Source organism: Paramisgurnus dabryanus, chromosome 8 (genome assembly GCF_030506205.2).
Source record: "Paramisgurnus dabryanus chromosome 8, PD_genome_1.1, whole genome shotgun sequence".
In the NCBI taxonomy this organism is placed as follows: Eukaryota; Metazoa; Chordata; class Actinopteri; order Cypriniformes; family Cobitidae; genus Paramisgurnus; species Paramisgurnus dabryanus.
The window spans coordinates 27031093-27048244 of NC_133344.1; the positions used below are offsets into that span (position 1 = coordinate 27031093).

At 37.9% G+C, this 17152-nt stretch overlaps 1 protein-coding gene across 2 annotated transcripts in view; it reads left to right on the forward strand.

The window, feature by feature from the left end:
• tpst1 (tyrosylprotein sulfotransferase 1) overlaps window positions 1-17152 on the forward strand; it is a 42624-nt gene that overhangs the window by 11764 nt on the left and 13708 nt on the right. For both annotated transcript variants that reach the window (XM_065281294.2, XM_065281295.2), the window contains exon 3: window positions 15900-16098. In XM_065281294.2, coding sequence (XP_065137366.1) covers window positions 15900-16098 — 199 coding nt within the window. The remainder of the gene's footprint in view (window positions 1-15899; window positions 16099-17152) is intronic.

Genomic DNA, 17152 nt, shown 5'->3' on the forward strand with positions numbered 1-17152 from the left:
GTTGAAAACATTTTTTGCTCTGTGAAACACGCAGCATCCAATCACAGTGGAAGAGGGATTGGAAAATACCACAACAATGGGTGCATTGTACAACCTAGTGTTGTAGTCAAGACCACCTAAACCGAGACCAAGTCATGACCAAGACCAAGACTGACCGAGACAGAGACAAGACCAAGACTTTAAAGGGTCGAGACCGAGTCAAGACCAAGACCAAGACAGGCCGAGACCAAGTCAAGACCATTGCAAGTCACTGCATTAAAACACTTATGATAAAATGTGGAATATACACATGATTAGGCACTTGTCTGTGTGTGCATTTGCGTGTGTGTGCCATCAGAGAAGTTGATAAAATAATCAAAGGCATTGCAGATATGTGGGAATTTATCTTTGTCAATAAGAAAATAAAAGTGAACAAACACTAAAGAGCTGAAATCAACTTAACCATTTAATCTGAACTGTCTTTCCATGGCTTGCCATCCACTTAACACAATGCAGGTGTTTTTAGTAATAAAATTAGAAAAACTGTCATTGGAAGAAACTTAAACAGTGCCAACATCATATGCCAAACCTGAATAAACTGCATAAAATGAAGGATAAAAAATAAATTTGTGATGTGCACTGCAAAAAATGATTTTCAAGAAAAAATGTTCAGATTCCAAAATTCAGTTCGGCAATGCATGACGTCATCCATTAAAAGTGAATGGGAAGCGTAAACACTTACACTTGTGTGAATGCACCGTTATGGTGAAATGAATAGTGCTTGAGAGAATGTGTTGAGGACGCTACATCAGGTTTAATAGGGTTAAAGATTAAAATCGGTTTGATATTCATGATTGTGGTTTTTCACATTGTCATCAAGATATTTTAAATATAAACAACCCTGTCTGTAAAAATCCAGGCTAAAGTTTTATAATCTAATTATGAGATTAGAAGCATCAAAGTTTTTTATTTTAATCATTGATTTCAGTCTTTGACATGACCGTACTCAGTCAATATTAAAGATGTCAAGCTCATATATTTTCACAGAATCTTTTTTACATTATGTAGGTAGGATAATAAATGACTTTGGGTTTTCACAGCTTGGTCACATACTGTATAATACATTTTTACTATCCAGTCCCTCTTTAGATAACTGTAGCTTTTATCTAAAGTGGGACTGGATAGTAAAAATGTATTATACAGTGTTATTATTATTACAGTATACATTATAGATTATTGTACACTCTTAAAATGGATGTGTTTACACAACACATCTAGACACATCTTTGTTATGCCATTGGAACCACACATCTTGTGTTGTCCTTTTTATTTATTTAAACACAAAATCGACACATAATGTGTTAAATGGCATAACACAAACCAATGTGTAAAAAATGAACACATCCTTTCTTACAGTGTAGGATTATAGCTTGATCTCTGCAATTTCTGGGTGATTTTGTGGTATTAGGAACATGTTAAATTAAAGGCTGAGGTTTGAAACTCATTGCACGTGTGACGCTGTCACTGCTTTTAGCATTCAGAAGAACTGCTTTCAGTAATGGAGCGTTATTGGCGACTGATTTGTTTTCTGCTCTTCTGAAAAACATTTGGAAGGAAGCTGAAAGGACAGCGAGTTAAAAGCAGCGCTTTTAAAATGGAGTGTGGTCAATAAAAAGAGGCGCTTCTTTTTATGGTCTGTTAAAAAAAGAAAAGGTGAACACTGTGTTATGAAAGAATCACAGAATGAAGCAATAGGGGATTTTCACGCTGATACGTAGAACTTCCGCTTTCATCGATCTTTGTGCAAGGCCGCTTCCGGTGAATAACTCAATTGAAGAAATACAGATTCATTTAGGGTTAAGTAATTTCTGTTAATATAGCTTTTATTGCTATATACGTCACTAGTTCACTTTTGTAAGCGTATGGTGCTGAGATGCACCTAATGATGTTTTTTGCACTGCTGTCATAGTATTGCAAATTCTTTATGTAATATAAAAACCTGCTATAACGTCATTCTTTTGTTAGGGGCCATTTTCACATAAGATGGAAAGTCATGTCTAATTAAATATAATGCCTGTCATTAATCATATTGACTAAACATCTTATACTCGAAGGAAATGTATTCCCATTTTATAATACCATTCTGATTTTTATTTATTTTAAGAACACAAACGTTTATGGTAATACTATATATTAAATTTTATTTTATTCCTTTTAATTTATATACAGGTGCTGGTCATATAATTACAATATCATCAAAACGTTGATTTATTTCTCATTGGTAAGATAATTACAAACGTGTTAAAAGGTGTGTGTTGTTAGCAGCAAAAAACAGCACAAAAAAAAATGCGAAACAGATCTCAATACTTTACTCACACATTGTTTGATAAGTTTTGTTTGCTCGCACCCCTCAACCGCGAGCTCGACATGCATATTAAGGCTTCAGAGAGCATGCAGTACAACCAAATAGTAAACAGCACGCAAATGATAACTGAGTTTATTTTTTCTTGCATAACATTTTAACACAAAATTCAAATCTCAAAATGCCGTGATTATAATCATTTACACATTAAATAAATATACCTGTCATTAATCATATTGACTCATACATCTTAATACTGGAAGGAAAGTTAATACCATTTTATTCGTTAATACCGTTTTTTTATTTTTTTATTTGTGAGAACACAAAATTTGCAGAAATACCATATATTCAATTCTATTTTATTGCTTTATATTCTATATATAAATAATTTCCCCATTTTCTATGGTTTCTTCTTTTGTAAAGCTGCTTTTAAACACTGCAATGTTGTTAAAAAGTGCCACATCATCCACTTCTAGTCGGGAATCCAAGAAAACCTAAGTAGGATTGTTCGACTTCCAACCGCAGTGACATCTAGCCTTCGTTTCAGCCACTTTTGAACTGTGCCGGAAGCTGCCGTGCACAAAGATTGCTGAAAGCGGAAGTTCTACGTATCAGCGTTAAAATCCCCTATTAGTAACATACAGTATCATTACAGATACTGAATGGACACTGAATGTTTGTGTGATGATGATGATGACACATCTCGCCCCAAATTGCCAAAGATTCATTTCCAAGGCCAAATAAAAGGAATACATTTCTGTGAATCTGACTTAATCAGCCTTTTCTTTACCAAGTGAAGCCTCTGATGTTTAAGGTCATTATCATAAGAAAACAGAAGTGATGTCAATATATGAAGAGCTCAGACTGAGAATCCAAAAACGGTTACTGAGTTTTTAAATGAGCGCATGCGTAAGAACAGCCTCCCTCCTTCACAGCTCATTTCTAGGGAACGCCTTCCAAAACTTGTGCACAAATATTTGAACACGAGTGTTTGTTTAACACCGGCATATGCTGTGTCGCGTGACTCGCGTCAGTGGATTCATTATGTTAAATGATGATAATAAACAAATAAGACGTTAAAACGTTAGATCAGTTGACGCTACTTCCATTTCAACTAGCATGTAGCAGACTGGTCACTGCCTTACAACTACAGTACAAGAACAACGTCAATATACTTGAATAACAGTACAACAATAATTATTCCTCAAAGAAAGAATAATCACTGTTACCTTTCGGGAAGAATTTTGCGAACTGCCCATCTGTCTTGACACCTCTCTGTTCCTTCATTGCTCTCCAGCATTGAAATGTTTCTCCAATAATGACTCTGTTTACATTACGTTCTTCTGACAATTTTCTCCTATTCCCAGCGGCTTAAAAAAGTCTTTCTTTTGCGTCCTCCTTCGGGTTTCTTCTCTACTGTGGTGCAAATTCGAGGAGGAAAGCAGGATCGACAATGAAAACAAAACAAAACTTAGGACGGAGTTTAATGCGCTATGCGCATGCGTCGCCTGTGTTTAGTTACTGGACCGCGCACAGCTCTCACAAGGATCGTAATGGCAGTGATTGACAAGCCAGAGGGCCAATTGCTTATGCGATGACCGCATAAGCAATTGGCTGATGTTTTTAAGGCCCTATCTTGTGCACAGATTACGTATATTAATATTATTACTTTCATTGCAGCTAATAAATAGTCTTTTATCATTTAGTAAAGACAGTTTCAAGTAATATTGCAAAAATGTATAAAACAAACATCCTCTTCTGCACCTTTTAAGTCAATTTTGAGGGATCTGTACTTTACTCGGGTATTATTTTTGGGGAGTACTCATGACTTTACTCAAGTACATTTGAGAGGCAAATATTGTACTCTTTACTTCACTATATTTCTATCCATAACTGTGAGTACCCATTACTTCTTCTAAAAAAAAAGGAAAAAAGAAAAATCTCAGAAACCCTCGATTTGTTGTTTCCCTTTTCTCAAACGTGATTGGATTGTGCAGGCGCCACTGATTGGGACAGCATATCAGCTATCACCTTCAGCTTTCCGCCAAAGTCCCGGATTTAGATAAGAGAAGAAACCATGGACGAAACAATGGATGAAGACACAGCAGGTCCACTCTGGGAATGTGACAAACCTGTGGCTCCACCTCGACAGACTATTTTAATTTTCTAAACAAGTTAATAATAGTTTTTGTTTTAAGTGTTTGCTGTGTTTACCAAAACAGAGCTTCATCACTGCCTACAAAAATTCAACCCCTTGGGAGCGGCAGGGATCACTGGTGATCCCGGATTATTGTTGTTCAAAATTCATTACTCTTCAAAACATCACACTCTTACTTGATCTGGACAAACTCAGCATCACAAGACAGGTTTAAGACTCCAGCTTCGACATTCGACCACTATTTGTGATTAAACTGGTTTGCAGTGACATTCATTTCTTAATTTATGCCAGGAGTGCAAAACAATTAATCTATAACGTTCGTTATTTTGAATAGAAATCATCACTCATAAAACATTCATTCTCATCTTCTCCGGTTTATTTGTATTCAAATACATAAAATATACAGAATCCGCAAGGGCTATTAGTACAATGGTGCGCATATTTGGAGAAATGATGAGTAATTATCACATGTTAGTTAAATATTTAGTCTTACACAATAAGATTTCTATTCATTTTCCACTGAATTATGCGATCTGAAGAGCTCAAACAGCAAACGAAGCGAGATGTGTGTCTCCTCTTCCTGATTTGTGTCAGATTTGACCTCAGAGCTCTATCATTTGCTGTACAGCTGTCAATCATCTCACGTGGTTCAATGTGCACTGTGGCCGTAGTAATGCAAAATTTAAAAAATTTTGATACTCAAGTACTTTTAAAAACAAGTACTTTTTACTTTTACTTGAGTAGACATCTGACTGCAGTAATTTTACTTGTACTTGTGTAAAATTTAGCAAGGGGTAACTGTACTCTTACTCAAGTAATAAAGGAAGCTGTGTACTCTGTCCGCCTCTGCTTAGAACGCACCCAGAACATTAGCAACCAATCAGAATAATCCAGCAATACCCCAAATACTTATTTTGCCTGTAAACATAATAATCAAATTTGGAAAAAAATTCATTGCAGTAGCTTTAGCTCTCCCTTTTCCTTTCTGGGAATCTCTCCGCTGTTGATGTCTTTACCAGCTGCTTCATAAGACTTTTCAATCTTATTGGGTGATTTATGAAGATATGATTGCTGTGCTGTACAGATCAGTCTAAAGAATCTTACTGGAGGATCTGTTGTGACTTCAACAGGTACTTGACTGTTGTTACCCCATTGCTCAGGTGTCCTGGGGCGAGACTTGAGTGCTCTTTGCGTCTGTGGTGTCTGCTCCAGTAAGTACTCAGTCGTTCCACCCAGGCTCTGTCAAATTAGTAAGAGCCCTCTGGTGACGGGATCTCTGTGCTTTTGTGGTTTCTTTGAGAGGTTGGCTAACTGCTTTGGTTATCCATAAAAATCCTAAATGAGCACTAAGTGAGCACTACTGCGCCGTCTCTGTGATGGAGTGCTGGAGGTCCTAACCTGGGTTCTCTAGAGAAAAATTCAGAAAGATTGAGGGATGGATAGCGAAGAGGGCTGTTCGGTTTTTGTTGTCTACATTAGTGGTTACCAAACTTTTTAATTCCGCAACCCACTTAGACATGTATAATCTATCTCAGGACCCACCAAAATGTTTATATAAATACCAAAAATACATTTAATACATTTGTTCTCTTTTAGAAGAAAGTAGTTTATATTTTTATTTCCATTGTATGAATTAAATGTAAGTTTAATTGCAATCCCAAAATACCCAAATTATTTTATTATTTTTGTGTCATTGATTCACTACAACAACCAATGACTGCGTGACACACCTGAAACAACCATGCGACCCACAACTGGGTCCCGACCCACAGCTTGAAAACCTCTGATCTAGACATTAGAAAACTCATCTAATTTTTTGACACGTTATCTAAGTTTTTGCTAAACGATTAAAAAAGAAAACGTTTTTATAAAAATGTATGGAGTGTAATACTTTGTTCATTTAAGAACATACATTTTCATATTTTTTTTGAATAGCTAAAATGTAAGCAAGATCATAGCACTAACGTACACAGTTTGTTACATATATTATGGTACTATTATATGCATGTTTTGGTGCTTGGCCTGAGAAAGATTATAGGTCCCCCCATCTAACCAAATACACGATCTCGGAAAGCCAATGTTGACATTTGAAATCACCCAAACAAAAACGGCCCTAACCTAATAGAATTTGGACCTTCTTTTGATAGACCCGCCCCACACATAGGCAACCCAGGCAATGATGTCGGTTAGCCCCTTACTGCTTATTGGCTGCTGAAGTGTGTTTTGGTACTCGGGCCGACTCCCTTTTCCAAAGCGTTTCTCAAAAATGCTGCACCCCACCTTTAATCAATAAAGTACACATTGCATGCACTGTTTAGGGTTTCAGTAGCCTGGTCCAACCAGACTCTCGTACATTCATTTCATTTGTACAGAGAGTCTGGCCACGCTCCATTGCAAAGCGTTACTTCCGTTAAGGAGGGTCCTCTGTTGAAGTTTAAAACTACTGGATCTGCGATGAGTCACTCAGGATCTGCCATACGCAGTCACTAACGTGTGGTCGTGACGTATATCATGCGCCGAAACCGGACGGAAACAACAAGTACGAATAATCAGACCAACAAAACTTAGCAAACCTGGTTCTTGCTCCGGCTTTAACTTCTGTATATTCGGCAGCTTTGCAACAACGGACCGAATAGCTTTTCTCACGTCTTTCTCTGCTGCCATTACCGAACTACAACTCAAACTGACGCACGACCTCAACGTCATCATTTTTAGCCACCCCCCTCTGTTCGCTGAAGCGAAATGAAAATTAAGCGGAAGCACGTAGGAGGGCGGAGCCAGGCTAGGGTTTCAGAGGCATTCTGGAAAATATATATTTTTTTTTACCAAAAATTCTGGTTGCCTTTGGCCGAAATCGGAAAAATTACTAAAATATATATTTATATTATAAAAATAATTGAATTTAAAACTTAAAAACGAATTAGTGCGCATGATCTCCGATGCTAGAGACAGCTTAAAACAAAATCACGGGCAGAGGAGCATCAGACAGCTCTCACGATCACGCTTTGCTGTGTAGTGCTGTGATAACTTTTGCATTGAGACTGAAATTTAAGAAGCGGAGCGCCATTTATTTTCGGTTTATAGTTTTGGTTGTTTTTTTTTCTTTTGGCCAAAAACTGATAATGCCATTTTCGGTGGACAAAATTTCGGTGCATCCTTATTTTTCCTCTTTCTTACATGAAATCTTTCTTTATTGCAGAATATACATTATGTGCAAAGTGTGTAATACATTCATGATACACATTACACTCCAAAGCTTTACAGTCTGCAAGGCAAATTTATTTGCATAGCAAATTTTATACACGGAGGTAATTCAAAGTGCTTTACATACAGTAAAAAGGTCATAAATAAACAGATGCCATTTATCTGGTAAACTTTATACGACCCACCTTGAGCAACTTTGAGTGCAGTGTTTTGCTCAAGGGGACAGTGGTTACAGGTTCAAGCCTGCAAACTTTGTCAGCTACAGCTTGTATTGTAGTAATACATTAATTAGGTAATGTGATGTTTTTAGCATATGTTTTACTACATTTATATGCTGTTTGTAATTGAACCTAAAGGCCTTACATACACTAAATTGCCAATGTATATTTTAGCCTCAATTCCAAGAACACTTTTCCAACTTGATGCTGCAACCCAGCAGCGGAGCTCACCTGGAGGAGCCGGGCAAAGAGACGCCTCTGCTGTCCTATGAGGCAGTCATGCAAACATGCTAGCTCAAGACTTGATCTTTCTGCAGTCCTAGAGGGGAAATAAACCAATAAAACCATCATAGCTCATTTTAGAGAAGGCACTGATGTGATATTACACACAAGGAGCCTGTAGGGCGATAATGGCTGGTGATAAACACTAAACCTTGTCCTTCATCCCAGAGGGGTTGCATAGATTCCAGGTTCCTAACAGTTTTTTCATTGACCAGTTGCTCACCACCCTGGTTGAGGCTCAGCTCTATTTGGCCGATACACGGCCCTCCAGACACAGGTCTGACCAATAACATCAATTCTAAATGCATGATTTGAGATGCCATTAGGATGAGCGGCCCATGTAGCTGAGGGCTTTGTTATCTCGCTTTTAAAAAGCACACTGCCATGCAAAAAGCACTAGCACCCTCTATGAATAATTGACAAACGGCCAGAGACCATTAGGCTGCTCTTCCAGAAGAAGGGAGCTCCACATGACCTTACTGGGGTGTGTGTGTGTATCTCTCCATTTGTGTCCAGGAAAATTAAATGGGTCGCCACCGTCAGCTGAGACAAGTGCACTGAGCTCCGCTTGTCTCATCATGATATATGCAGCGTCTTCTGTCATATAGCTCTTGCTTTTAATAATGCATGTCTCAAGCAGTAGCGAAGTTAAAATATCTCCTTCATCTCTCCAACCCGGCTGCTTATAGACGACATGGTGATTTGTGTTGCTTTCGGAGCGATTGCTGTACATATGGGCTGTGGGTGGTGAAGACAGACTGAAGATACTCACCTTCCATGGGAAATATAAGAAGGCTTTTATGATTTAATATCTTTCATTTGTTGGATCCATGGTCTAGCGGTTAGCACATGCTGTTTTACACTTGTGGGCGACTTGAGTTTGAGTCTGGTTCATTTCCCAGTTTTGTTTCAGTCTTCTGTTATTATACAAATTTTAAATGGGGCTATTTAACTTTGTAGATCCAGTGGTATTTTCTAAGCCGCTATGCGTCACACGTTTAAAGAGCCCCAATTACGTTGTTAAACAGAACGTTACTTTGTGTATTTGGTTGTAATGTGTTCAATGTGTGCATTATTGTTGCTACTCTATGACCCGCATTTCTAAAATGTGTTAGCTCATCGTTCGGAAAAGCGCGGTGTGCTCTGATTGGCCGGACATTCAGTGCTTTGTGATTGACTGAACACCTCAAGCGTATGACGGAAATGTGACGCTCAGATCAGCTCTCAACAGGAGATAATAGTCTTATTTTTACTCAAAACTTGTGTTTGTATCATGGATTGAATAGTCAGTAGTAAATTTTTTAAATATGAAAACATAGGCTACTTACAGGCGGTGAGTCAGAAGCAAACCGCATTATGATAATGTGCATTGATGCCACGTCAACTAGCTGTGAAAGTAAACTGTTGCCTACAATCCTTGCGTTCAGTGTAGTCCAAGAAAAGAGATTTGAATTGGAGATGATAGGATAGGAGCATTTTTCTGCCTTTTTGTTTCTAGTTACATGATGCAACATCTCTGCCATTCAGCTCGTGTTTTTACAAAGTATACAGATGCAAATCTCACCTCAGAGGGTGTGAATGTATCATAAAGAAATTCATACCAATTACCATCAGTGCCCACTGCCTCCCTGTTTGTCAAGTGCTGGCCATAGCAACTGCAGAACAGAGGATGTTATTTTCTAGAGAATGGCATGACGCATCGACTGCCAGGCTGTCAAAAATGTATTTTCCTGCTGTCCACGCTAATATGTGTTTGTTCGGTTTTCAATGAACGATTTTGAGTTTTCCGCTGAAGAAAAATGCTTGAGCAAAGAAAGGAGAAAAGAAAACAGTTCTGTCTGTCCTGGGAAAAAAGTAAATCTATTAATCATGTAGGAGCAGAAGTGCAATTCCAATGTAAATAGATTATTGAAGTAAAGCACTGCGTTGGCAAGGGACTTGAACAATGAAATGTACAGCAGAGCTGCTTTCCAGTTTAAATGGACTTGGTGGTGCCTGGGGAGAGTGTTGGGTCTTTAATTCTGAGTCTGACACACTGTCCTAAACTTACCCGACTCAATAAGATTCCAGCGACAAGCAATTTGTCTGTCTACACCAGTGTTATGCTTTGTGTACACCTAAAGACTTTGAAAAGATTTAGAAAAGACTCTATAAGATTATCAGCTCACATCTAAAGACTTCGGTTCACAGTTTTTAGTCTCAGACTAAAAGATTTTACAAACACTGAATCTTGTAGTGACACTATTTACAAGACTACAACAAGATTATTTTAGCTTTTTATTACCACCAAATTCCTTCCATCATGCTCAGCAGTGTATAATAAAATATATATAATATAATATATATATATAAAATATATAGTGTATAGTGTAAAATGTAGGAGAAGCAGCTACAGTTAGCTACTGTGGCTTTTGCCATTGCAGTCATTTGCAGTGAAAGAAAAAAGAAGTGAGGGCCTTGTCCCCACTCCCACTTAGAGGTCTCAGCAAACTGTGTCCTGAGAGACATGCTGCGTGTTTTAACCTCAGCAAATGGAACATAGGCTACATAGGGTAGCATTAGTTACATTTTCCCAGTTTGTGCAAAGCTAGATTTTCTCTTTTTCATTCAGTCTTTCATTCGTGCTCTTGTACAGTAATGTCAATATCAAACATTAGTACACCGGTTTCAACAGCGTTTGCAGCGCATACTGTGCAGTTTAATAACAGTATAAAAATCTCAAGTTCACATTACTTTATTTTATATGCGTTAATGAGCAAAACCTCTTCAAGACGGTTTTTGACGGTCAGTGTAATTTATTTAACTGTGATTTGTTTAACCCACATTGTTTTCGTGCTGTTCTGGTTCGTGTAATGACATATATAGACACAATACACAATTTTAGACATAACAAGCCCATGGCACATTAAAAAATATGTTTCTCTTAAGTTTTACGATAAAATAAAAAATTCACTCAGTGATTGAAAGCATGAAGCAGTCGATCGTGTTTCCCTTCAACAGTTTAAGCATAAGATTTAGATTTATAGATGTACGTTATCTGTTTCTCTAAAGACTATTAAGGTATATGAGGACTCATTTGCTGGGCAGAGAGTGAATGACAGCGCAGTCTTCTGGTGTTTTTAAATATTTAATTGCTTTCTTTTGAATTGCTCAAAGTCATGACTGTTTGAAACACACTTGGCGTCACATTTATGACCGCACGCGTGCGGTGTACGTGCTTGTTAACATGGGCACCGAAAAAACACGCGCCGCTTACGCGTTGCTCACGCTTTTCGGCAATATCGCTCCACTTCTTTTCTTTTTCCACTCTGTCGTGGTATGAACGGCAGTTTACATCAAAAAGACACGGCTGCTCTGCCCACCGCTCGACAAGGCGCTCCTCTCATCCACGGTCCATTTTCGCCTACTTGGCGCTCGTTCTGTTTCCACGTCCGTCTACATGTTTCTTTGTTGTGACTGATGGCTTCCTGTTTCCGGTTTTCGGAGAACGAATTTATTGGTTGTTGATTGTTTTACGTCACGAGACTACGCTGGGACTTGCGATAATATCAAACATGTTTGATATGAAAGACTAAAGAAAGACTGGCATAAATCGGGTCGCCGACTGCAGATTATCACCTCACAGTTAACGATCGAGACGACGGGAGCGCGCCGAGACTCCAGTTAGATTCCTAAAGACTGCCGGTCTTTAGTCTGGGACTGTGAAAATCCTTTGGTGTACGCTAGGCATTACTCATTACGCGGCCCGCGAGTCGCATGCGGCTCGGCAAGCTTTAATTTGTGGCTCGCGTGGCAGTAAATAATACGGTGATATGATCATGCAGGCATGCGTTTTTTCTGCTCCTGACGCTAAATTTGTTTGGAAACCATAACCGTTCTATCAAGATGCATGTCGATAGGCGTGTTCAACTTTGCATAGAGCAATTGTCATATGACATCAAAGTACCGCTGTATTTAAATATAGTTATATTAATATATAATTATCATCTATATAATTTCTATCATATCTCAGGTGCATATCACCACACCCTCTGACTGTACGTTCACACCGTCACCGACTTGAGCTTCCAAAGAAGCTCAGGCCGCCCGGTCAAGGTCGCTTGTCAAAAAGTACGGGGAAGCTTGTTGACACTTTGCCTGCTCTGAAGTCTGTTTTCTCGGAACTGATGTTTTGGTAGGACCAAAAGTTTACATTGTATGTTTCAACGGAATCAGCCAACGAACAACTTCTAGGCTATATTCCGATTGGTTGCTAGCGGTTTTCCGCTGCTTGCCCCTGAACCGCGTCATAGCTCATTACCATAAACTTTAGCTTCTTTCAACTTTCTGATTGACGCTCTGGTGGCTCAAAACGCCAAATTGTGATGCAGATGGATTTGACGCTTCTTGCAGCTGAGAGGAGCCAGCTTCTGTTTTAAGTGAATGACTTCCGGTAACTTTAGAAGCTCAAGGTGGCGGTATGAACGTACAGTGACATAAACGCTTGACGGAAGGCTGGTCTGAAACGTGGCCAACAGTTTACACTTAGTATTTAAATTAAATCCGTCTCTTTTGTCCACTTTCGACCGCTTCTGTCCTGATTACTTTGAGGGGGTGGTCTGTGGAGACTGTGGGAGAGTCCCTGCTTTCATTTAAACGCGAGCAGGAGTAATGAATGGTTTAAATCGCAGCAAACTAATATCATGTCAGGGTCCGCTGCTTGTAAACATGCTGCACAGTTTTTTGTATGTGTAAGAGCTTTCTCTGATATTTCAGCGCAATTGATGAAATAAGCTTGCTTGCACATCTTCCACACGCTCGCAAAATTAATAAAAGACTATTTAGTTTTATCAGTGAAAGCCTAAAGATAGTGCTGTACACTGTGTGTTCATGCTGAAGTCAGAAAAGATGTAAAACATCGTGCTCAGTTCCTCAGATTAAATTAATAGGCAGAGAGAAGGCCTTGTGTGGCTGCTCGAACACATGCACGTCTACACCACAAAAACAAAGGCCAAATTACACATCCTGGCCAAATTATATATTCAGAGTGCATAGAGACCTTTTGTAGAGATTACAGCACAAGAATGTGATTTCTTTACACAAGAATGTGTTAAAGTACCCTAAAGCTTTTACAACAAAGTAAGAAAAAGTTGATTGTCAGTTTTATGGCTTACATAGTAAGGCAAAAATAGGTTAAGAGTAGGGTAAAGTTAAAAATATATATATATATATAGTTTTTTTTAATGCATTAAACATGTTTGGACTTAGTTTTAGTGTTTTTTTACACCACCCCTATTATGTTGTTATAAAGAATTGTATTTTGTGTATTTGGTTTATTGCAATGTGTTAGCATGCTTTATGGTTAAAAAACACATTATTGTTGACATGCCATATATTATTGTTGTTTCTCTATGCCCCACCTTTCTGAAACGTATCGATTTGTGTGCTCCGATTGGCCAGCAATCCAGTGCAAGTCAAGGGGCTACAGAAGTAAACTGTTTCCTGCAATCCTTGCGTTTATTGTAGAAAAGAGATTTTAACTTGGAGATGATAACTCGTGTCATTGTGGACTTTGGGATTTGTAACTTTGCAGATCATTCACATGTACTAACACACACAAAGAAATGTAAAATCATGAAAATGAAAATATGGGATCTTTAACTAAAAAAAATTATATTATTAAAAACAAATACTCTAATGACTGAAGCCATTTTTGTTATTAAATAATAACATCTCTGTAGATGAGATCTGTGAATCATCTGTTGCTTAACGTACTCGGAAGAAATGTGACAACTGTTTCTGTATATATGTAGTGTGAATAATAATATGTGGTCACCACCAGTCTAATATAACAGATTTGGCTTGTTTCATCAATGATCTGGAGTGAAGTTAGGTCTTGAGTAAGTGCTGGCACAGATTGAGGTCCAGCTGATTCATTTCCCTCGACCACAGTCATGGCTCAGGGTGTGCAGTCCTGTGAGTAATGTTTGAGAAGGCATGACTCCTGGGTCGTACATGCACACATACACAAACACACACTCTTTACGCGTGCCAGTGTCTTGCACCCGACTCCACCGTTTCCTCTATTGAGAGATAAAAGGGAAGACATCCTCGAAAATAAAAGAAAATGTGTTCTCGGGCTATTTCTCACTGGATCCACACAGTATTCTGATGTTTGACGGCAGTAAGGCTGGACATCCCTTGTGTCTTGGCTGCAGATGGAGGTTGTGTAGTGTAATGTGTTTCCCATCTGGAGGCAGCCCTCTTTGTGAGGGAAAAAAATAATAAAAAGGGGGAAATGTGGCCTCATTTTATCTGACTCCAAAATATAGTAATCTCAGTCCAAACAAAAGAGAAAGATTTTAGACTGTGTTCATAATAACAGAGCTAATCTCACCTCAGACGTGTCCAGGTCTTAATTTATGTTAAGATAAGCTGTATTTTAGATGAGGTATGTTTTGAGGGCCATTAAAGTTTTATTTGAAAGTTTCTGTAATGCGAGAAATCTCCTATTCCCATTAGTGTGTTCATGAAAATCTGCTTGTCCAGATAAAATTTAATTGTTTACTTTTTTGATAGTACAACAAACAGTACAGTATGAATCTAATAGTTTTCTTTAAATTTATATTGTGACCACATTAGTATAGATTATTATCTATACTATTATATTATAGATAATAATATTATATACAATTTTTATTATTTTATATACGCATCTTACTACATAATCTATAATAATAATGTATGTATGTACGACGTATGTATGTGTATATGTAACATGCATGTTTGAAAAAGACCCAACATGACTAGCTTTGTAAGATTCACCTAATATTTGCATATTTGCTCTTCCCGTCTGCTGTGATAATAGAGCCATAATGGGTAACCAATTATTTCACCTCTGCCTGGATAATGGTTCATTTACTCCCTATGCAAATATTGGTAGTATGTGGACTATAAAGGTCCACTGTTGACACTGTTTTGTCGATAAACAAAAATCTGTACAGTGGTTTATCCCTGGCTTAGTAAATATTTTATTTCAGACATATGAATAATTTACTCAGGGTGTGACATAATGCCTCATTCATTTGAAATATCTCTGCAAATTTGAAGCCACATGCATTTTATGCCAGGGTAATGGAAGTGGATTTTAAGCAGGTGTGCAGTTTAAAAGCTGGGACAACATTTGTAATAGGTACGGGTATACAACTACACTGTTGTATATTTTTTCTTTAAATGTGATTAATAATATACAGGTCAGCAAATAATCTATGTTTTGCTATAGCTCAGCTGTAGTAGAGAACAGTGCTAGCTATGGTGAGGTCATTGGTTTGATCCCCAATGAGTATACCCCCAATGAGATAAAATGTATAGCCAAAATAGATAGAACTGTCTGCCAATAATTGTGTAAATACTTGATATTTTACATTTGCACCATAAGGCTGACGTTGCTTAACTTGCCTGTCCTACTATGTGCCCCGATCATTTTCTGCATCTGTGCTGGCAAATCAAGAAAAATTTGTATCTCAGTTATGTATATCTTAATCAAATATGTATGAAGTGTAAAATTTGATCCATGATATATATCAGGTCATTTATTTAAAGTATTCACACAGCCTTTAATGCATGGTTGCCATGGTTGCCATTTAATTAGACTCAATTAGCCAATTGTAATCAGATGACTAAAGTTTTATGAGATTATTCTCTTGATGCTCCACAGGGTAGAGAGATCCACAGACCAGGTAATCAAGCCTGTCAACGTGGAGGCTTTATCTAAGTGGGTCGGTAAAATCCCCCAGGATGTGCTGCGGGACATGGCCGTTATCGCCCCAATGCTGGCCAGGCTTGGATACGACCCCCACGCCAACCCTCCAAACTACGGTCGGCCCGATCCCCTCGTCCTGGACAACACTAGAAGGGTGAGTCTGCATTGTCAGCAAGAAAACATAAGATCAGAACCTCTGTGCTAAGTTTTGTAACTTCAATCATGCAGTCAACCTCGTTTTTTTCCAGCCGTTTATAAGTAACTTTACTCATATTAGCGCTGACACATCTGTTATGTACAGTTTAAATGATGTTTCTTAAGCCAGGAGGCATCTGGAGACATGTTAAGGGTTATGAAGGATCAGAGGATTTATTTTTGAAATCTATTTACATTCCATACGGCTTGCAAGGTCAACTAGATCTGTGTTTGTACGTGAGCTATTACATCTGCACTCTTATTTTCCTAATATTGGGTTGGGGCCAAAAATGATTTGAACCTCAAAAAGAAACCTTTGCCTCCATTAATATATAAAAACAATAAAATATATTACTATATCTATAATGCTTTTTACTTTTCGCTTGGCAAAGTTGCATTTGAGAGATCCCTAATAAAGATGAACTGCGTGATCTTTATAAGTAACAAAAAATTGAATGACACTTAATTTAATTTAACCAACTATTATATATATTTTTTAAATGTTGATTGCTAATAATTAATAGTATGTTTGGGGCTATATAGAGTTGGTTTATTGCTGCCAAAGCTTAATAAATATTCACTGTATTAGAAACTGAGTTGGTCGATTGACCGGCCATTCCAACATTAGCGTTATTTCCCATTAAAGGTGCAGTGTGTAAATTTTAAGGAGGATATATCGAAAAAAATGCAATATAAAAACATAACTCTGTTTTCAGTGGTGTCGAAAGACCTTACATAATAAACTGTATTGTATTTATTACTTTAAAATGAGCTGTTTTCATCTACATACACCGCAGGTCTCCTTATATGGAAGTCGCATTTCTATAGTATCCCTAAAAGGACAAACTGCTCTACAGAGCGTGTTTTGTCACTATGTTGTCTCAGACGACGACATGTTTGTCCTGTGGTGACTACCGTATCTTCTCTGTGTGCTTTGAAAGTGAACGGTATGTAGTGGACTTGTTTCCAATCCGCTAAAATCTACACACTGCACCTTTAATCTCACTTTGTTA